Below are 23,500 nucleotides of genomic sequence, written 5' to 3'. Positions count from 1 at the left end.
GTTATTGAATCATTTGGTAGTATAGAAAGAAATTGCTAAGACTTTTAATGTCTTATTTAATGTCTGATTGATAATGACTCATATTCTCAGTAAGAATTTAAAGATTTGGGGCATATATTACTCTCATAATCTATGCAGTATTGGTTATTCCTAGGTCTCTTATCTACAATGATAGAAATCAGGAGAAATAAAACCTACCCATAAATCTGACCAATACATTTTAGGTCATAGGTTCTCAAACTAGCTGGTTGTTAGCCTGACCTTGAGAGCTTTTGAAACTCAATACCCAGACTGGATCCCAGGCTAAATAACCTTTACCCTAGAAGTGATGTTTTGTTTTGTTGTGTTTCCTTTTGTTTTGATTTAATCCCCAGGTGATTCCATTGGGTATCAATGCTGAGAACCATTGATTCATGTCTTGCTATTGGTCTATGGACCACCAGCAGACTGGACCCAGGACCCTGAGAGCTTGTGGGAAAATAGAGTCCAGGACCTACTCTGGACCTTGTGAGTTTCAATCTGTATTTTAACATCTCCAGTTGATTACTGTGTATAATACAATCTGATAAACATAGGCAATAGTTTATTCTCCCTGTGCTAATAAATCTATGGCTGGGGTTGCCAGATACGGAGAAAAACATTTGAATTTTGTTTTGTTTTGTTTTTGTTTTTGTTTTTAAAACATTTGAGTTTCAAGGTCTTTCAAGAGAGTTAATTGGCCAATATTCAGCCTAACTGTCAATAAGACTTTTCAAAATAAAAGCATATATTTTTGTCTGTAAAGTGCTTAAAATATCTTCAAAAATTTCTATTTTTTAAAATTTACATTTTATACCATTATCAAGAATATAAACATATACGTATAGGGTGAACTATCAAAACAGTGATAGTATATGTAGTAAGCAGTAAAACTTTTTTGTTTATCTTAATAAGATAAACGGGCTTTGTAGAAGTGAAAAAAGTAGTGATAGCATATAGAATTTAAAAATTATAATTCATTTGTTACTATTCTCTAAAAAGCAAAATGAATGATAAGTCTTGGAAATCATGTATAGTAGTTTAATTCTAATTGCTATTCATTAACAGGGAATAACTGGTTACAAATGGAAACATACCTCTCAATGAAATTTTGTACTGTAAATTTCCTTTTACCATCAGGCACTTACAAGCAAAGATTTGCTGCCCCTCCTGGACACAATAAATAAGTGTGCAGAATGTTTCATTTTACTCTAGATATGAGATAGATAGATAGATAGATAGATAGATAGATAGATAGATAGATATTTATTCTGCTATTCCTGGTCCCCCATTTATATGTTAAGTATTTTGCTAATTTTATGTCTGGATTATTGATTCTGGATTTCATTTTCATTACCCTCTTACATACAAGTTGGATTTTTCCCTCCCAGATGTCATTAGAGTAGCTTTGTAAAGCTAATTTTCCTTTATCTCTACCTATTTTCTGTTATTAATTTTATTTTCCTTTTTTAATCCCTGTGACCAGTTCTCTTAACCTCTAATTATCTTTAACAAAAGTGACTCATAATTTCTGCAATTCATGTATTTCTGGAACTGAAATATTCTTCATTGCTAAAAATAAAAGTACACAGATGAATTATATATATGTGAATTCCCCAAAGTAAAGCTGTTAGTTGGGAAAGAAGTATTGTGCTTTTAAATCCAATGGTTTCCCAAGCAAATAAGATTGAATGTTTGTGTTCAGTTCCAGAATATGTTGAATTGCATGTTGAATAGGGGTTTCTGAGGTGATTCTGAGAGTTTGAGGAGAAAGAAACCCTTTTGCCTATGGTCAGAGCTTAGAAATGGAGCATCTATATTTATATTACACCAGTCATTGAGGGTGATACATTTAATTTTATCCATTTGTTTTTAGTGCCTACTTTGATCCAAGCACTTAGCTGGGTTTAGGAAAGACAACATGTAAACAAATCACTGTTACAAAAGTAACATAGAAACTGTAAGAGGGCACAGTGTTGGAAGGGGTCACTTTCAGGATGAACTTTATAGACCTAGAGCCAGTAACTTTACGTAAAATAGTGAGAAGAAACCTGGAGAGGTTATCAGAAGGAGGAGAAGGGTAAGTGTGCTAATCACATTCGACCCTCCATGCCACAATAAAGAGTGGGTTTGACAATAATGAGAAACCACTGACAGGTTTAGGCGGGAGAATGGTATGGTAAACTTTGCATTTCAGAAATGTAACTTCAGTATCAAGGATGAATTGGAAGAGGCAAGAAGACTGGTTAAGAGAATGCAGAGTAGAAAAATCCCCAGGGAAAACAATGTTGGTGTGAACAAGGACAGTAACAATAATCTGAAATAAGGAAGGAAAAGAAGTCAGTAGGCAATATGAAGAGATAGTATCAAAAGGACATGGGCTGCAGTTGTTCAGAATTGAAGAGTAGACTGTAGGGGTAAGTCAAACTTTTTTTTTTTTTAATGTAAGAGCAATAATGGCAAAATTAAAACAAAAACAGGAAATCTAGGAAGAAAGGCTAGCTTGCACGGAAAAACAGTTCAGTTTTGAATCTAGAAGGTGGCTGCAGGACATCTAATATGCTCTTGGATGCTCACATCCTCACTCCCTTCAGGTTTTTGCTAAAATGTCATCTCAGTGAGGTCTTCCAAGCTAGTCTTAAAAAAAAAAAAAAAAAGATAACTTCTCCAAGATTTCCTTCCAAGCCCTTCTTTATCTTATTCTTTTCTATAATGTTTATTTCATTTAGTTTTCTTATATGTCTATCATGTAAGCTCCATAAGGACAGAGACTATTGTCTGTTAGGTTCATTCTAATGCTAAGAATGCTCTCTAACACACAGCAGAGGCTCAAAAACTTGGGGGGTAAATGAATGACTGAATGAATTCATTCAGTCCCTTAATTAAGAAGGTCCCTTAGTTAATTGTGCTCACAGGTCTAAAGTTCAGGAAAAAGCAGTTGGCTGAGGTTAATGTTACAGGATTTGTCAGCGTATAAGTAAACCTGAAATCAGAGAGAAAAAAAAAAAAGTGAGCTAACAAATTAGTAAAGCTAAGAAAAAAAGGCCAGAGACAAAAGCATAGGCAAATAGATATTTAATCTGTTTAAATAAATGCTCCTTGACTCCATTATCTATTGAAATCATTCAAAGCAGAGGTGTTTCCTGTATTTCAATAATATGGTCAAATAATCCTTTTTCTCCTATTGCGCTCTGTAGTATTCTAGAGATACACACATAGAAGAGCCAAAGTGTTGATTTCATAGAAGTTGAGTTTTAAAAGTTCTTAAGATAAAAATTCTAAATTTGGGGGCTAAAGCCAAATTACTTTTGTATATGATTTTTAAGTGGGTCTTAATATACATTCATTTACAGATTTAGTATATGAAAGTTCCAGTTAAAAAAAAGATGTGTTAGGGGATCAAAGTTGAATTTATTAAGAGATTTTTTTCAAGATTACCATAGCACAGAAATTATTACCAAGTTCTATCTCTTTCAGGCCGGGTTTGTAGCAGTGTTACTGCTATTGGACCCTTAGCCCGTGGGCTCCTGTCCTAACATGGCATCTTTGATTTCCATCACTACACTTCCTCTTTTACTCCCTGCAAAAAAGGCCACAAGTGGCAGAACTGTGGCATAAATTTTGCAACATTTGTTTATACTTATTTTATAAATTGATTTTGACCTGCTCATAATTTTCTTGTAAATATTTTTTAGTAAAATGAGTTTCCAAGTAGTGAAGAGCAAAAAGTGAGGATTTGAAGGGCAACTAAAAAATGAATCACAATTTCAGATGAAGTTTTCAGAACCCTAAATAAAAGTTGTCTTCATATTGATGTCAGTATATTTAAGCTTTGTGCAGAGCCTCAGTGTATGGATTCTAAGAGATTTAGTATTTTAGACAAGTGCTTTTTGAGATTTTCTTCATACATTATGTGTACTGCTGATCAACTGGGACTTTAGAAGTTTAGTGCAAAAGTGTCACTGAAAATTCATAATGGTTTCTAAAGGAATTGAGATGCAAGTATAATATTTGTGTGTATTAAGGATGCCTTATTTAGAAGAGACTCAAAAGTCAACAGTGCAGTTGGTTAAGATGTTGGGAAATAAGATCTATAGTAATGGTCTTGGAATTTAGCAAGAACCATCTGAGGACTTACTTAACGTAGTCTTCAGGTAGTGGGTAAATGTCTCTAAAAATGAAAAATAAATTGGCCGATTTCAGTAAGGAGCTAGGTAGATGAAGAAGAAAAGCATTGACAAAAGATACTTGTTAAGCTGAAGTAGAAATGATAAAGTCTCATTTGTCATTTTTCTTTATATACCAAGAATTCTTCCTTTTTAGGAGGTGTTTGATATATAGCATCACCATCTGTATTTTCATCCGTATTTTACAGTGTGCTTTATAGATTTCTGAGTATAATAATTTGTAAGATAGTCCATTTATATGGCAGTATTTAATTTCTCTATTTTAAGAAACATGTCAGTATATTCTGTTGTGATAAATAACACTGGGAAGCAAACTGGGATATTGTGAATTTGTTCACTTAAATTGAGGTGAAAATCCTGCATTTACTCGAGGAAAATCTATTTCTGTGTGCAATACTGTGGTTGAAAATGAATTTGAGGCTATCATTTTTGGTCCTGATAGTGAATATTTCAATTCTGTAATAAGTAGTATCAATATAGGAAAGGTGCCAGTTACTAAAGATTGTGGCATTTATGATAAATTGTGGGGACTTGAAGTGCTGTCTTCAGTTCCCTTTCTTCAGCCTTTAACATTGCCCACTTTAAAATCCCATCACTTGGGCATTGAAGAGGGCATCTTTTGGGATGAGCACTGGGTGTTGTATGGAAACCAATTTGACAATAAATTACATATATTAAAAAAAAATAAAAATAAGTAAATAAAATCCCATCACTTAGAACACCAGTGTAACAGAAATGTGCCTGTTTTCTATATAGTAGGAGAGTTAAAGGACTTAGAGCTTATTTCAGTTTAGGGAGCCACATTAGGTTCAGAACACCCAAGCCTGAGAGAGCAATATCTGCCAGGCCGCAAACACAAGAGAAAAATGTCTTTGCAGACACATTGCCTGGCCATGCACAGGGTTGGCTCCACTGTCCCAAATCCAGGAATGGACAACGTATTACATGTTTACTAAGGGCCAGGTCTACAGTAAAGTACTTTAGAATGAATTCTTTAATTATTTTAAGAGTCCTCTGAGAAAGATTTTTGTCATTATTTTCAGATAAACTGAAATTAAAGGAGGTTAAATCATTTGCCCAAAATCACATAGCTAGTGGGTGTGAAGAGGTGCCTGATCAAGCAATACCCTAAAAAATGCAAGAATGCCAGTTCATTTTCTATTTGGAGTAGGTCAGATGTGCCTAGAAATAGAAAAACTATTTGATAACACTGAATTTTATTGGCCAAAGTTTATATGTTTTTTATTTACCTACCACAATTATTTTTCATCTCTTCATAAATACCAGGAACTCAATCCTATGGCAATCTATCTAGAATATGAGAATCAGAAAGTATATAGAAACTGTTGCAAGTGTATGAATTAAACCAAGCCCCTCAAGCCTTTACTTAGCATCTATTATTATTTCACACCTAGTTTTAGCAAGCTTGTTTTTAAAAACATTTTTAAACCTATGTTAATTCACTCATTTATTTATACATTTACTAAGCATCTTAAGTAGCAGGAACTATGCTACTCTTGGGTGTGCAAAAATTAATTAGGAATTTTTCCCTGCCTTTAATCAGCAAATTAAATATGAGGGAGAGATGATGACATGTGGCCAAGCTGACAGGGAGGTGACAGCTCAGGTGGCTCCTGAAGCCCCATCAGAAGAAAAAAAGTCTAGGGCTTAGAGTATCTCACTGGGTCCTGAGGACATTACTATGCCATAGCGACTGACGTTCATATGGAGGAAAACACTGAATTACACTCAGTGTATTCTGTTAAAGAAATCAAGGAAATATAGTGTCTTCTGTAAGTATTTTCCTCCAAAATTATTAAAAGACCGTGGTACTTAAAAAAAAATCTTTAGCTACCTATTAAACCTAGAATGACAGTTCCAGATAACCAGACTTTAAAGATGAATTCTCCTTAAGGGAAAACTAATCCAATAGGTCTTAGTTGTAAAATTTATCAGAGATGGGAGGTCCTCAGAGTTCAAGTCCAAGTTCCAGAAGTTTTATGTCTGGAATTTTTCATCAAGTCCTAGTGTAAACATTGACTAGAACTTTTTGTTTGACACTGTTGTAAAAAATTGCTCTGTGAATATAAAACATATTTTAATCTTGTGTTTCACCTCATTGATCCTGTGACCATAATTTGTATTTTTTTTTTCTTTTCCAAGTGTACTGTTGGCAGCGGTATGAGTCACTTGGGGGGGGGGGTGGCGTTTGAGGTGGAGGAGAGGAAGATTGAAAAGACATTGCAAAAAGGGTGGGGGAGCCTGGGTGGCTTAGTTGGTGGAACACCCAACTCTTGATTCAGCTCAGGTCATGATCCCAGGGCCGTGGGGTCAAGTCCCAAGTTGGGCTCTATACTCAGCTATGATTCTCTCTCCCTCTGCCCACCCCCTCTCTCTAAAATTAAAAAAAAAAAAAAATTGCAGGACATGCCTCTGAATCATTTAGAATCATAAAGGTTAATGCTGTGAGGAACCTTATATATCATCTGACCCACTCACTTCATGATATAGATGTAACTGAGGCCCAGAGAAGGTTGGTAACTTGTTCAAAGTCACATGAACAGGAGTTTTTCATAGGGTCCACATTCCTGTTTGATCCATCCTGTTCCTATTTCTTACCCACTTTTATTGTCACCAATGCTTATTGGAAGGTGGTTGGGGTTGAGAAACAAGGGACAAAGTGGGATCTTAGAATGCTTTAAACACTTCTTATTTATCAAATAACTTCATCTGGGGCAAGGCAATTTCTCTCTCAACAGCATCATTCAGACCCAAATTTAGCTTTGAAGTTCAGTTATTCACTCCTTGGAGGAGAGTCTTCTGCTAGAGAAAGACTCTGCTTCCTGCCTTTCTTCTTTTGAGAAGCATTTCATTCTTCTGACAACCATTTACTAAGTACCTGCCATGTGCCAGGCACTCTGCTAGCCCCCAGCAATACGAGGTGGGTAGAGAAGGTCACAGTCCCTATACAGAAAAGCCAGTCAGTAAACAAGCTATTGTAACCCCGCAGTAGGTGCAGGAATAAATGTGGAGGAATGTAGGTGCACAGAGGGTGCTCTTAGCCTGGCTTCACTAAGGAGCTGCTATCTGAACTTAAAGTGATCAATTCCAGAAGTCACATTGATCTTCCATTATTCTCTAGAGAGATGAGGCAAAGGAAACTGAGAGCATTTCTCTTTGAAAGCCTCTCAAATTTATTTGGTACCTTTTTCTCCTTCAATGTAGTGGTCCCTGTAATCCCTAAGCTCTCTAGATGTTAAATATTTATAGTGAAGAGTCAACAAACCTAAGAAGAAGAAACATCATGGAGGAAGGAGATTACATCACCTCCTAACCTCAAAACTGAGTGAAAACTGTACAAGTGGTATGAGAAATACGGATTAGGGACCATGACTGAAACAACTTTGAGATTCTGGGACCTTTATATCTTCCACGTTTTTGTTATCTCCTGTTTCTCTGTCACAAGCAACAGCAAATCAGTTAATCCGGAAAAGTGAGTTTGTTTTTCTGAGAACAGAAAAGAAAGGGATGGTGAGAGGGGGAGCATGGGACGTTATGTCCTACTCCACAGCCATTCTTGGAAAAGAGGATGTCTAGGAGAGAGAGGGTGACGGTAGCTACCTCAGGGAAAAGAAATCTGACTGCTGGGCCAGCTGTCAAGAAAGAAGTGACAGCTTGCTTGGGCTTGCGGGGAGGGCCCAGAGACCGGACAGTAGGAAGACCCGTTAGAGTCTTTATTCAGCATTTTATCCTCAGCTAAAAATTCAGGAAACTCCCTTAATAAATAGCAACAACTTCTCTCTTAAGTAGTGCATTTCACTAAATGGCCGACATGGATGGGGTGTGGTGGAAAGAAAGGAAGTTTTCTGCAGATGAGAGAAAAGAACAATATATGAGCAAGAATGACTCTGGGAACAGTTCTCTGACCCTTTGTGTCTCAATGGTATTCTCAGCTGGGTTAAAGGAAATGGAATAACATGTGGAATGTGGGGAAGTCGGAAGGGCTGAGAGGCAAAATTATCTACCTCATTAAATGTAGTCATATTTTTAAAAATAATTAGTCTGTTATCACTGAGACTTGGATAGTAAATTTCTCATTCTGGGCCTAACTCCTTGCCTAGAACTTAACAGAGCTTAATTAAGTGTTAGAATGTCTCTTGTCTTTCTGGAAATCATTTCACCCACATCCCTAACTCCCATACTTGCACAAAGTCTCAACAAAATATAGTGGGGAATGGGGTGAGTAGACAGGAAATACAGAGAAAAGCAAGACCTTTTGGTAATGCTTTGTTGTGGGTTTAAAGCTCTTAGATTTACATTTGATGCATGGGTTCATATATATCCTAGGTGAATTAGAAACTTTGTCAGAATCAAGAGTGCAGTACAACCAGATTTTATAGTTGAGACTATGAAAAGGATGTTGCATACTAAAAATTACAATGTAATTTGCATACTATTTGCTATAGTTACCGAAGAGTATATATAAGCATTTGCAAGCACATTGCATTTGTGAATAACCAAAATGAATCACGGCAGAAGAAATCATCTCAGAGGACTCTGTGGCTGTGGGAAGGCAAACATGAGAACTAGCCTGTGAGTCAGGAGATCAGGATGTGCCCAGGCCCTACCATTAGGTTGTGTGACTTGAGGAAATCATTTCATTCTTTTGAGCCTCTGTTTTTTCAATAGAATGAGAAAAGACAGGTGGTCCTTGATTTCATAGTCACTCTTGCAGATCTCTGATTCTACTTAGTACAGTAGCAATAAGTGCTTGTTATTTTTAAAAGTTGTATCTTTCCAACAAAATAAATCTTCAGTGATTCTCAGGTTTAGAAAGAATCTATTTTGCACTATATTCCAAAAGCTGCCAAATTTTGGGTTTGGCTGACTGCTAAAGAGAGCTGCCTCTAGGAGCAAATTCCAGAGCTGAGGGTCATTTATTTGGAATGCTTTGCCAAATAGTCCCATATTTTCAAAGTTGTTGGGGCCTTTAAACTGGAGCATCAGAGGAGAAACAGTTGTTTAAAACATTTTTTTCAATAGGTGCACAAAAATTTTGAAGTTTACAAATATTTTCGAATAGTTTGCGACATACCAATGGCATGCCAGGCTGCATAGTCCTGCCACTTTCCTCCTTGTTATTTTCCTTCCCTATCAACTGCTTGCTGTCCCAGAGAACTGGACAATGAGAAAACACAGGTCTTTGTTTCTTCTGGAATGTTCTTTCTGTTTGGCCAGTGGTTCTCAAACTAGGCTACCCATCAAAATCAATTAGGGAGTTTTAAAACCACACTGATGACTGGGTCCCACCCCAAGACGATTAAGTCAGAATACTTGGGAAAGGACCCCAGGCATGCGTGCATTGAAAAAGCCCCCCAGCAGGTGTTTCTTATCTGCAGCCTTGTGAAACCAAGGCATCATTCACGAGGTAAGCCAGTTGTCTTTAATATGTTCTGTGGCCGCAATACCAGTCAGCTGCCTGGCTAAGAAAAAGACATGGGGCACAGAGAAAAATGTGAAATTGTAGATTAATTATCTCCACTACTGAAAAGGCAACTTCAGAAAGTTGATGAGGGGATTTCTTTGGCTTTAGTGCCTAATTGTGGGATCTATCTATACCTTTGTGTATTGACTTGCTATAATAAATCCACAATTGGGACTAATGTTGACCGTTTTGTGAATATTTATTGATGCCTTTTACATGTGCATATGTTGTTAGGTATAGTGGGAGAAGGTACAAAAAAGTAGAGAACCTGCTTCCTAGTTATTGAAGGAGGGAACTTAGAAATCTTGTGATGCAAGAATTATGTAAGACAGAACCAAGACTGAAAAATCATATATTGTACAGAGAGTAAAAGCTAAAATTGTTGATAACAGGAAGATATCACTGTTGGCTAGACTCACCTGGGAAAACGGTATCTGAGTATGGGCCACCTCCTGAATGTCTTCTTTCTCTCGGTTGGCAGGCAGCAGTGGTCAGAACATTGGCCCTGAACTAGAAAATCTTTATCACAGACGAGCTCTGTGACCTTGGGCAAGTTATGTTATCTTTAGGATCCTCAAATTTAGATTTATGAGCTTCAACCTGTAAAATTGGAAAAATGATAAAACTTTCCTTATTGAGTTGCAAGGCATAAGCGATATGATTTAATAAAAATACCTGGAAATTATTAAGAGCTGTATTTAACTTAGTTTAATTCCTCCTTCCTACTGCATCTTTTTACCATATGTATTACCTGGGCACCAGATCAGCTGTGGAGGTTTAATGCAAAGGAAATGCCTCATGTCCTTTCCTATAATAAATCCCTACCATCTGTGAAAGATGGTGTTAAAACCAGAAAAAGTGGATTCACTTCCTCCAGAGCTATCCTCAACAAGAGATGGGCTAGCCAGATCATGCCTGGCCTTCATATTTTCATTTCTTCCATTTCAGATACATATGCATGTCCCACCTTAGTGCACAGACAATGAAGGTGAAAACCTCACTTTTGTAACTGTTAGAAGCCAATAAAGAAGAGGAACACAGAAAAGCATGTTTCAGTTTTGAAGTTCATGCCAGGAATGGTAACTCCTCAAGGCTACCACTATGCACATACAGAGAATGCCAACCACCCAACGAGGCAGTCCTGTCTCTGTCTGCAGGAACCATAGCAGCTATGCAGTCCTGTGATGCTTGGGCTGGTTCTCTAGCAGCCATGACACATCATTAGTACTTCCAATCAAGTTAAACTAATGCTAATTCTTAGGTTAAACAATGTGTGTGTTTCCTCCATTTAAGCACCTTAATTCCTATGGTACATATTCATTATTTGAATATCATTCTTCAAGTGCTCCGCTTTATCTGGGGATTTCAGCCACGCATAAGTTAAAAACAAACCACAGTTCTCTTACGATTTCTAAGTCAGTTGCAAACAACAGAAAGCAGTTCTGATAATGTAAATAATAGTGGAAGATTTTGGAAGATGAGGAAACTCAGGAAGAAAGAGAGGAAGCCACTGTCAAACCCCTGCTACAGAAATTGTCTGTGTAGGACAATGCAGCTGATGAAATTGCCACCCCCAGACAGCCACCACAAATCCACTGGACTTAAACCTCAGCCAGAGCTTCAGAGAATAATCTCTAGTGGACAGGAACAACATATGGGTTGTTCACGGGTCACATGTCCACAATCTGTGGATCAGAAGGCAGGATAAAGGGCTATTGTACATTTCCATCCCCATCCCCTATGTACCCTGGAACCCTGTCCCTTTCCTCAGCTAGGAAGAGTGTGTTGTGAGCCAAAACAAAAAAATATCCACAAACCATTGCAGAACAGTGGAAGTAAGAGAACAAACATCTAGTAAATCCCTTACCAAGGCAGCTGCTATACTGGTGGTAGGGATACAGGCCCTGCAGCCAGTCTGGGATTGTTCAAACCCTAGCCCAGCCACTTGCTGGACTAAGCAGCCCCTTTGCTGGTGCTGAGCCTAGAACCTATGTCAGTCTGATTTGGGGCTGAGGCTCCATCACCAGTTCACTCATTCTGGTTAGATAATTTTTTAATCCTTATGTTCTGCATCAGAACAAAGATGCCAGTTTGATAGGAAAATCTTAGCATCCTTTTCAGGGTTCATGTCTGCTTAGAAAACAAAATCACCAAATCATGTAAGTTAGTTGTATAATTGACACATTTTTCCCCTTTTACATACTTATTCTTTTTTTTATCGTAAATCTTGACTTTGGTTTTCTCCTGGGCTCCTGATACTGGCATGGATATCTGATTCGCGAGGAAACACTTAAGAACAAGCCTTACTGGTAGATTTAAAATGGTGAATCATTTAACTACTCAAAATCAATCTCTCTAAATTTTCAGCCTGGGAAATTCTCAGCAAAATTCGGCATTAGTCCTGAGGCATGATGGAAGTGCAAGAGACTCCGAGAATGCTTGACCTGTATAGTCCCGGCTGTTCTTGAGATCACCTCAGGCCACTTACACCTCTTTGTGTTCCCCTAGCTAATATCTGGTTCTGGACGGAAATGGAATCCAGGAAAGAGAACGGTGATGTTTTACCTCCCTACCTCCAACACACACTTGCCCTTAGCCTTCACAGTGTTTTACAACCCAACTGTCAAAATTCAACCATGGAAGAGGAGGAGTTACCAAATACATCCAGATTTCATGTTAGGCACCAAATACTAAGGAGAGTAGGTCACAAAAATTTAAAAGAACAGGTTCTTTACTTTCCTACAGTTAACGCTAAACTTGGAGGTGAGCCAAAATTAAAAATATAAAACACGCATCATCTTCTACCTTTCTAAGATTGCCAGACTTAGGGAGTAGGCAGAACATTGAATGAGACATACTTACTCTAAAATTCACAAATGCAATGTGCTTGCGTTGCACTATTCATCCGTTATCTGAAATTCACATTTAACTGGGTGTCCCAACAACCCTGCACTCTCACGTTCATCCCTTTAGCACCGCTGGCCACGGCTGGCTTGGGTAGAAGAGATCCTTGTTTGGGTGGATGTTGGGAGAAGCACTGGTAAGTACATTCCTGTCCAGGATTGGTCTTGGCTCTAGTTTTCGAGCATTTTTTGGAAGAATGGACAAGGGCTGATCTCTTCCTCTGTGTTTGGGAAACACTGATCTAAAGCTTTCAAAAATAGCTTTGAATGTAAATAAATGTCTACTTAGCAATCATCTTTTCCAACTGAATTTTATATCCTAAAATAACAAGGTCATCACCTTTCTCAATTCAGTCATCTGAGACTGTTACTCCAAGGTGGTCTCTCAATGCAAGGCATCTGTATAGTACTAGCTATGTTAATGATGCAATCTAGTAATGTGAGGTTCTCCTACAAAATAAAATTACTAATTACAAGTGGGCTTATACTCTTGACAAACGGAGGATTAATTTTAAATTTATCACTAAATAGGGGCGCCTGAGTGGCTCAGTCCATTAAGCATCCAACTTTGGCTCAGGTCATGATCTCACAGTTCATGAGTTCGAGCCCCACCTCCAGCTCTGTGCTGACAGCTCAGAGCCTGGAGCCTCCTTTGGATTAACTGTCTCTCTCTCTGCCCCTCCTCCACTCACTCTCTGTCTCTCAAAAATAAACATGGAAAAAAAAATTTTTAATTTATCACTAAATGGAAACTAAGTCGCTACAACTTTGTAAGAGCAGGAATAACATATAATAAGGGACACATATTAAGGAGTGGTTAGGGGTGAAAACTCCAAGGTTTAGTATCTCTAATACTGACTACTTCAGTGACTGACTTCAGTTTCCTCACCTGCAAACTAAGTGCTAACCTAATAGGGTTTTCTGAAAATTAAGTGAGGTTATTGATACTTTTTATAATGCTTGGTCCAAAATAAATGCTGAAGACAGTTTACCTGTTTTGTGTGCTGTACCTAAAATGTATCTCCTTGGGACTCAATAAATATCCATGGACACTGAGCACATTTTCAGTTCTGAAAGGAAGTCAATCTGCCAGTAGAAACAAAAACAGATACCTTGCTTTCAAGTAAAGACAATTTCTTTATAGGAAAAATGAAAATCAATGATGTCTTACAGACAGTTAAACATATCAGCCACTCATATGTGGGAGCTTAAACCATGAAGTTAGTGTTTATTTCTATTAATCTAAAAGAATTGTACCTGAACCATGGCATAAACTTTTCATATTGCCTCCCACCCCACATAAACAGACTAGAAACTGTCATTCATAGAGAGATAGAGAATGGCGGGGGTGGGGGGGTGGTCTATTGAATGGACCGTTCCATGAATTAGGTAAGCAATTAAGAGCTGAAAGAAAAATAAAAAAATAAAAAGAAATAAAAAGAAAAAAATAAAAAAAGAGGTTAGAGTGGGAGAGAGTCAAAGCATAAGAGACTCTTAAAAACTGAGAACAAACTGAAGGTTGATGGGGGGTGGGAGGGAGGGGAGGGTGGGTGATGGGTATTGAAGAGGGCGTCTTTTGGGATAAGCACTGGGTGTTGTATGGAAACCAATTTGACAATAAGTTTCACATATTAAAAAAAGAGCTGAAAGAGAGTTAAGTAGGCCTATCATCAGCCATTCTTCTCTTCTTCTTTTAGGGACCAGGGTCCCTGTCATTCTTCTGTCATTCTTTTCTTAGGGACTAGGGTCCTGGTAATGGAGCACCACTTGGCCATGCACAGAATGGAGGAGCAGGTCCTCAGAACCTTGCCTTGTACCTCACCTCCTAGAGTCTTGAAGGCATAACGCTCCTAGAGATATAGCAAAGTTGTTTTCTAATACTCCGTATTTCTGAACAATGTTTACTCCTTCTCAGGTCTTTTCACTTGTATTCTAAATCACAGGAAAAATAATAATAGTAAATATATGTATTATCACTGGCTACAGCAGATGGGGGTTTTCTTCGAAATAATGTTTTCAAGTAGCGTCACCTAGCAGAACTGGCACTTTCTTTGGACAGAACTGGCACCCTAAACGCAAAAAGAGATACAAATACTGGGGGTGGAATCAATTTAGAACAGTTTAAAATCTCTCTCAAACCTAACACATCCTAAAGCTTCAAAATACTACCCCCTAACAAATCATGTCTGTGGAATTTTTTCCATTAAACATTTAGTCTGATTCAAACCTCATAAGATGCTAATCTTTTCAAAACTCGTTTTCCCTTACTTGGCCTTCTTACATTTTGTAAACGTCAATCAGAGTTTAATATGCCAGAATTGCTGAAGGTCGGGGGAGGTTAAAATTGCTGTGCACTTGGTTTCAGAAGAACCAGGTCTAAACCTGGATTCCGAAACTAAGTGATTTTGTGACCTTGGGCATCACTAAGCTATTGTGAGCCTCATCTGAAAAGTGAGGATAATACCACCCAGAAATCTGGGGATGATTAAATTATGGAAACTATGTAAGCACTCAGTTCACATAGTAGATGTTCAATAAATGTTAAACCTGTGGCTATAGGGGGGTTGAGTCACAAGCTTTGTTAGAGCCGCTTCTTTAGTTAAATACAAAATGAGCCTTAAAGTTTTTATGTCCTGACCAAACAGGGATTATCTTTTTCTCAAAGAAACTAAAATGGTTTGAGAAGGAAGACATCATTTTAGGCTAATAATAGAAATCTGCAGAAATATGCAATTGTGCTTTAATGCACCAAAGATCAAAAGCAATGCAAAGCCAGAATAGCATTTACTTCATCTGACAGAATCTTACCCTACTTCTTTGCCTTTGATTTAAGTATAGGAGATTAAGCTGTACAAACATGAATATAGAAAATATTTGTAAATATGCAAACTGTACTATTTACATTATAAAATGTTTCAGCTTTATTTGTAGCAGACGTCAACAACCTCTTTTTCTGTAAGGGGTCAAGATAGTAAATTTGTTAGTCTTTGCAGGAAACACAGTCTCTTTAGTGATTACTTAACTCTGCCATTGTCGTGCAAAAGCAGCCATAGATAATAGTAAACTAAAGGGCATGGCTGTGTTCCAACAAAACTTCATTTACAAAAATCGATGATGTGTGGCATTTGGCTCATAGGACAGTTTGCTGACCTCTGGCCTAGGGCATGATACAGAGTATATTTACTAATTCGGTGTAATTAAGTTATCTTATTGATGGGAAAAATTTATGAATATATACTCATAAGTTATTAATCAACAGTTGCATAAAAATAACCTTAGTATATACACTTATTCCTTTAGCATCATAACTGGCTCAGTTTAAAAAAATAGTGTGGTTTTCTAGGTATATGCAATTGAGATGCTAGTAGGTAAATCACATTGTAATCAGCTATCATTTCACTAGTATTTTTTGAAGTTCTAACATAGAGCCATATGTATATGCACAGTAGGCTTTATTATTTTTCTGTGGTAGACAAATTTTGAAATTGTACTCAAACCCATTACATGAACATCCAGCACAGGATTTCCTTCTGCCGCACAAGAATATTTTGTGAATTTCCTGGGAAGGGCATTCAAGGGTGGCTTACCTGACAGCATCTGAGCCATTGTGTCCTAAGGAATTTCCTGCAGAGATTAAACTGGTTAGGTTTAGACCTTGGTGTTTTATAACTATTTCCCACATTCACCTTAAACAATGCCTTTTAAGAATGTTTTTTGCATGATTCCCTTCTCCAGGCAGAAATTGAAAGTAATAAAATGCCTAGACCATTAGAGAATTTTAAGAATTAGAGAAGGCCACTGCATTTTTTTTGCCATAATAATATAAGAAACCAACTCAGTCTTCAGTGTCTTAATAAAGCATTCAGCATTTACATGCACATTAGAAGGGCATCCAATCTCTCTCATCATTTAGAGATTCTAATTCTAATTTTATAAATTCTAATTACATTGTATTTTGAGAGTATCTAGTAATCAGAAGCTCTATGCAAGAGTAACAATAAGGTGAACACAGTTAGCTGTCAAAAGACCCCAAAATATCAGTGGCTTAGCAGTGACTTTATTTCTTCCATATGTCTCAGTCCAGTGTGGGTTGGATGGTCCCACTCAATCTTGTACCATGCTATTGGGAACACATACCTCTAAGATCACAGCAAAAGAGAAGAGAGAGGTGTAGGGAGGAAACAGCACTGCCTTGGTGGGAGGTGACACATTATCACTTCTGCTTAGCATTCATTGACCAGAAATGGCCTGCATGGCTGCCACCTAAGTGCAAGAAAGTCTGGCAAATATGGAGGAGCACATAGACGTTTGATGATAATTGGTGAGCCCTGCCACAGAAAAACATTTAAAGCATTGAATTTTGAGCTGAGTCCAAAAATCAATCAGATAAGAACTAATAAGAAATTTGCATTATTATCTCAGTTTTCATTCACTTGGTTGTGACAAGAACATATACTGATAGGATATTTGCTACATGCTTCTTGTTTCCCTTGTTTGAGGTAGTTGTGTTTGAAATTCTCTGCCCTTTCTTAATGGACAATGGTCAGGTGAAACTCTTGTCTAACTATGTAATCCTTAACATCTGTATCATGACATATATTCCTTTGTTTTGATAGCCTACTTAGTGTGTGTGTGTGTGTGTGTGTGTGTGTGTGTCTTGTTTCTCCAATTACAGTCATTGCAGGAAAACAATTGCATATCAATGTGTATTCAATAAATAAATGTTGGTTGATAAATAAAGTCTATTTGTATACACTGGTGAATTTGAAGACTTCTGTTCAGTGAACTTTGGTAGTATTCAATAGCATGAAAGTTACAAGTGACTGCCTTCATTCTGCATTTTGAAACTGCTTAGGGATTTTAGTTTGGATCAGTGTTCCTCAAAGTATGTCCAATGGACCAAACTGGAAAGTCTGTTGTGTGGTCCAGAAACCTTCATTCAAAAACTTAGGTGTTTAGGCTGATCTTCCTCCCCCTACATTCTGAGTGAAAATGGCCCTATTAAAACTCTTAAAAGAAGAATAAAGTTATTTTGTTCAGGTACATCTTGCTCTAAGCACATTAGCTCATGCATCATTGATAAATAAGGCAATGGTGTCACTATAAGACATGTCACTATAAGACATGTCACTATAATGCAAGTTCCCCAGCACCTTAAATGTGTATGCCACTTAGTACCAGCACCTGAATGCCAAGTAGTCCTAGAGTTGGACAGAGCAAGTTGCCACATCCATTCTCCTTCCGTTCTCCCTCTTGGCTTACTTTTGCCATAGGTGTGATTTCTTGGAAGGGCTTATTAATGGTCAGCTCCACACTCAGCTTCTCTTTATTTTATAGGAAAATTTCCCCCTTGTCCCCATCAGTCTACAACCTCAACATTTTCTTAGGCCCCTCCATTGAAGCCCTTGTAATTAGCATAACATTTATTTGTTAGGAATGTTTTTAATGTTTATTTATTTATTTTGAGAGAGAGGGAGGGAGGGAGGGGCAGAGAGAGGAGAGAGAGAACCCCAAGGGGCTTTGTGCAGGTCAGTCCAGAGCCTGATGGCGGGGCTCGACTCCACAATCACGAACTGAGATCATTACCTGAGCCAAGATCGAGAAGAGTTGGATGGGAATGCAAGCTGGTGCAGACACTCTGGAAAACAGTATGGAGGTTCCTCAAAAAACTAAAAATAGAACTACCCTATGATCCAGCAATCGCACTACTAGGCATTTATCCACGGGATACAGGTGTGCTGTTTCGAAGGGACACATGCCTCCCCATGTTTATAGCAGCACTATCAACATAGCCAAAGTGTGGAAAGAGCCCAAATGGCCATCGATGGATGAATGGATAAAGAAGATATGGTATATGTATACAATGGAGTACTACTCGGCAATCAAAAAGAGTGAAATCTTGCCATTTGCAACTACGTGGATGGACTGGAGGGTATTATGCTAAGTGAAATTAGTCAGAGAAAGACAAAAATCCTATGACTTCACTCATATGAGGACTTTAAGAGACAAAACAGATGAACATAAGGGAAGGGAAACAAAAATAACATAAAAACAGGGAGGGGGACAAAACAGAAGAGACTCATACATTTGGACAACAAACTGAGGATTACTGGAGGGGTTGTGGGAGGGGGGATGGGCTAAATGGGTAAGGGGCATTAAGGAATCGATTCCTGAAATCATTGTTGCACTATATGCTAACTGATTTGGATGTAAATTTTAAAAAATAAAAAATTTAAAAAATAAGAGTTCGATACTTGACTGAGTGAGCTACCCAGGAACCCCTATTTGTTAGGAATTTAACATGCCTTTAGAACCATGCTGCTATTTTTATTTGGGTTGTTATTGGCTAAAAAGTTGTGTAGGTTTTGAGTAGGCTGCTCCAAATCTATTTTTACCTCAAGCTCTGTTTTTTGACATATGACTTTGTAGAAAACATGAGGTTGCTTTCAGGAATGGCTGTATCACATTATAACAGACATGTCTGTATTCTTACAACTCCAACTGCATACGTTTTGTGGAATAATAGAATGTCAATAAATTGGCTCCAGGCCTATTTGAGAAGTTTCCATATGGAAGCAGTTTTCTGGTCATTTATCCTTTGTATTTTAGAGTGCTTTGGAGTTCCCAAATGGCGTTCACATACAGAATCTCATTTCAATCCCAGAACAATAATGCAAGGATCATTATTAGCATTTCTACCTGACAGAGTTGGAAATTGAGGTTCAGAAGAGAGAAATGTTTTGCCTAAGGTAGACTGACAACAAAATTCTGGCTCTAATTAGTTATTCTATTCAAATAAAAATATTTTGAGCACCTATTTTATGCAAGACACTGGAGATACAGATAAATACCCAGTCCTCCTCCAGCCAGCTTTCTCCCTGTTTCCTCCGATTGATGTAGGGACTCTTTTCAGCTTGGGCTGGGTAGGACCGGGCAATTTACTCCATTCCAGAGAGGCAACAGCCTTGCTAGTTTCCTAGACTATAGCTGGCAGCTCAGTACCCTGGCTGCTCTAGACAGGGATGTGGGACATTTGGATGGCTCCTGGCCAACAGGCCTGAGCCTGTTGCCAACTGGAAGCCTGTCACTTGATTCTGCTCCCTTGCCAGTCCCTCCCCTATTCTAGCCTCTAACCATGACATTGTTTTACCCACTGGAAACACAGCTGCAAGTCTGAAGAAGGCCTGTTTTCTCTAATTTTTCCACTGAGTAGGAGCTGTAAGTACATCCCAGGGGTGCATAGTGAAGATGGCTTATCATTGCTTCATGTGCTGCATAGTGTGAGATACAGAGCTGGGAACTCCATGAAGAGCAAGGAGATTGTCATCTCTGGGTTCCATCATTAAGCTAGCCATGGTGTCTTAGGCAAGTTATTTCAATTGCTTGTGACTCCGTGTTCTCATCCTTTCAGGATGCTGATTAGGTGATCTAAATAAGGCTTTTTCCAGCTGTGGCCCTCTGAGATTCCTCAAGGGCACACTGGAGTTTATTCACTGTGTGTTCAAAGGAGGCTCCAAGAGCCAGGTCCAAAGAACTTTATGGTAGGTGAGGCCTCTCAGTGGTGCTTTCCTGAGACCCTTCTGAGTCTTAGACAAACCTTAGAGCTAGATACAGACTGAATGATCAAAGTGGCATGTAGTATTTCCATGGAGTATTTAAGCATTTTATTATACTATTATTTATTGAGGTATCATTGGCATATAATATTATATTGGTTTCAGGTGTACAGCATAGTCATTTGATATTTCTATTTAAGCAATTTAAATTATCATAAAATGTTTAAAAACATTAAAAAAATATAGTAGAAAGTACAGAGTTGTTTAAAATACGGATATTAATAAAGAGGATAAATATTTTTGAGACCAGTTCAAATTATTTTTGATCAATGAAATATTAGAGAAGACCATCATTTTCAATAATAGTGAGAAGCCTATATGCAATATTCATAAGACTATCAATTCCATTACTTGAATAAAGATACTTAATCACAAATAAGCATTTAACTGTATGCATTTATAGTTACAGTGACACTGAAGACTATTTTATTCTCTCTGACAGCCCAGTCTTTTCCTGCTTTAGGAAAACTGAGGTCACCTAACTCTAGAGATCTCTTCTATTGTAGTTTTGATCCCGTGATCCTGCTTAGGCAGAACCCACAACCAGTTAAGTGTTTATTTACTTGGTCAATGTTTAGCTTGTGGTTGGGCATTTGTATCCCAATGGACACTGAGAAAGCAACACAGAGTGGTGAAACAAGGCAAAGAAGAGAAATCATTGGAGATCAGGAGAAAACATGGGAAAAGGAAGGGGAAAGGCTGAAGAGTGCTTTCATCATTCCTTTTTTCATTTCTCTCATGTGCTTAGAAAATAGAATATATTTTGTATGCCTGAAGTAGCTTTACAAAGAAATTAAACAGATCATCAGCACTTACCAATTTGTTTCACAAGTATATAAAATATCATTAACATGTTCTACACTTCCCAGATAGATGGTATGTCAGATGTTTGAAGAGTTATAGCTTGAAGAAAATGTACCCTGCCTTAAGTGCTGTATTTGTTTTTATATTTTCATACTTAATGGTCTGTGACCTAATTTCTTTCAGCCCTGACCATGCTTTGTTCTATCTGTTAAAAAGAAATTACACGCACACACACACACACACACACACCTATAAATCACTTGTCAAAATACATTTGAATATGTACACAAATCATCCAAATTTTGATATCTATCCTTATTGGTGTTTCCTTTTGTCTCCCATTAAAGATAAAATAGCTGGGAAAGTTGTTCTCTCCTAATGGGCTGATAAGTAACTAAGTAAAACATACTGTACTTCTACCTACTGTAATGGCAGGAAGCCCAATTTGCAGAATGCTCAATTACACAATGCTGTAGTAGCCACCAAGGAAAAGTATTTGTATTTTATTGTTTTAAATAGGAAAAATAAGGATTGAAGAGTTTTTAAAAAGCACATTGGATAAAAGGTACATGGGAACTCTTATGTATTTTTACAATGGTATATGAACCTACAAGCATTTCAAAATAAAAAGTTTAATTTAGAAAACCATATGTTGTATGTTTAGGTTGGGTAATTGAGATGCTTTGTATTTTGTTTATTGTGGTTATATATATATATATATATATATATATATATAGGCATTAAGTACATTTACGATGTTGCACAACTGTTACCACAGTCTATCCAGTTCAAGAACTTTCTCACTACCCCAAATAGAAACCTCACATCCATGAAGCCATCACTCCTATTCCTCCCTCCCCTCCCTCCCCTCAGGCCCTAGAAACCACAAATATGTTTTATGTTTCTATGAATATGCCAGTTCTTTATATTTCACATGAATGGAATCATACAATATGGGGCCTTTTTGACTGGCTTCTTTCACTTAGCATATTGTTTACAAAGTTGATTCATGTTGTAGTTTGTATCGGTACTCCATTCCTTTTTATAGCTGAATAATATTCTCTTGTATGGATAATCACATTTTCCTTATCTATTCACTAGCTATAGACATTCGGGTTTCCACTTTTTAGCTGTCGTGAATAGTACTGCTCTGAACAATTATATGCAAGTTTTTGTGTGAACTGGTACACCATCTTAGGTTTCCATCAGCAATATGTGATGATTCCAATTACTACAAATCTCTGCCAAAACTTATTTTCTGTTTTGTATTTTTTATTATAACCCTTCTACTGAGTGTGAAGTGGTATCCCATTGTGGTTTTGATTTACTTTTCCCTAACAATTAATGATGTTTCGCATCTTTTTATATGTGTTTATTGGCCACTTGTATTGGTTATTTAGGGAAATATCTATTAAAGCCTTTTTGTCCTTGGGCACCTGGGTGGCTCAGTCAGTTAAGCCTCCAACTTCAGCTCAGGTCATGATCTCATGGTTCGTGAGTTTGAGCCCCGTGTCAGGCTCTGTGCTGACAGTTCAAAGCCTGGATCCTGCTTTGGATTCTGTGTTTCCCTCTCTCTGCCCCTCCCGTGCTCATTCTCTCTCTTTCTCAAAAAGAAACATTAAAGCCTTTTGCCCATTTTTTTAATTGGGTTGTTTGCCTCTTTGTTGTTGAGTTGCTTCTTATTTGTAAAGGAAATGGACCCAAAGGGGCTGCAGTTGTGCTGGAAATGTACCTTTTCTGGATTTGGGTGGCAGTTACACAGATGTGCTACTTTGTACCCTATGTACATTTGTGAAAAATGAGGATGTGTGCCCTTTTTTGAATGAATTTGTTTCCCAGGGTTACTGTAACAAGTTACCACAAATATAGTGGCTTAAAAAAAAAACAGAAATTTCGGCTAGCTTCAAAATGATGAGAGATAATTAATGTTGGTGAGGCTATGGAGAAAAGGGAACATTTGTGTAGTGTTGGTGGGAATAAACTGGTAGAGTCAATATGGAAAACAGTATGGAGGCTACTCAAGAAATTAAAAACTATAGAACTACCATATGATACAGCAATTCTACATCTGGGAGTATATCCGGAGAAAATGAAAACACGATGTCAAAGAGATATCTGCACCTCCATGTCCATAATCTACAATAGCCAAAACATGGAAATAACCTAAGCATCCATATGGAGGAATGGATAAAGATGTGATACACACACACACACTGAAATATTATAAACCATAAAAGAAGAAAATTCTAGCATTTAAAAAAATATTTTTAATGTTTGTTTATTTTTGAGGGAAGGAGAGAAAGAGAGACAGACAGACCAAGAGACATAGAATCCAAAACAGGCTCCAGACTCTGGGAGATTATGACCTGAGCCGAAGTCAGATGCTTAACCGTCTGAGCCAGCCAGGTGCCCCCAAAATTGTGCCATTTATGACAACATAGATAGATCCGGAGGGCATTATGCTAAGTGAAGTAAGTCAGACAGAGG

General features: G+C 37.7%; 1 protein-coding gene across 2 annotated transcripts in view; it reads left to right on the top strand.

Annotated features, from left to right (window-relative positions):
- ITGA1 (integrin subunit alpha 1) overlaps positions 1-23,500 on the top strand; it is a 162,055-nt gene that overhangs the window by 15,958 nt on the left and 122,597 nt on the right. The window contains exon 2 of one of the 2 annotated variants that reach the window (XM_053200747.1): positions 375-507. The exons of the other annotated variant lie outside the window; for it this stretch is intronic. Within the exon in view, the coding sequence (XP_053056722.1) occupies positions 414-507 (94 nt within the window). The 5' untranslated portion in view covers positions 375-413. The remainder of the gene's footprint in view (positions 1-374; positions 508-23,500) is intronic. 2 annotated transcript variants of the gene reach the window in all.

This window comes from Acinonyx jubatus, chromosome A1 (assembly GCF_027475565.1).
Source record: "Acinonyx jubatus isolate Ajub_Pintada_27869175 chromosome A1, VMU_Ajub_asm_v1.0, whole genome shotgun sequence".
In the NCBI taxonomy this organism is placed as follows: domain Eukaryota; kingdom Metazoa; phylum Chordata; class Mammalia; order Carnivora; family Felidae; genus Acinonyx; species Acinonyx jubatus.
Note: the sequence above shows the minus strand (reverse complement) of the source record. Positions and strands in the feature narration are given on the sequence as shown.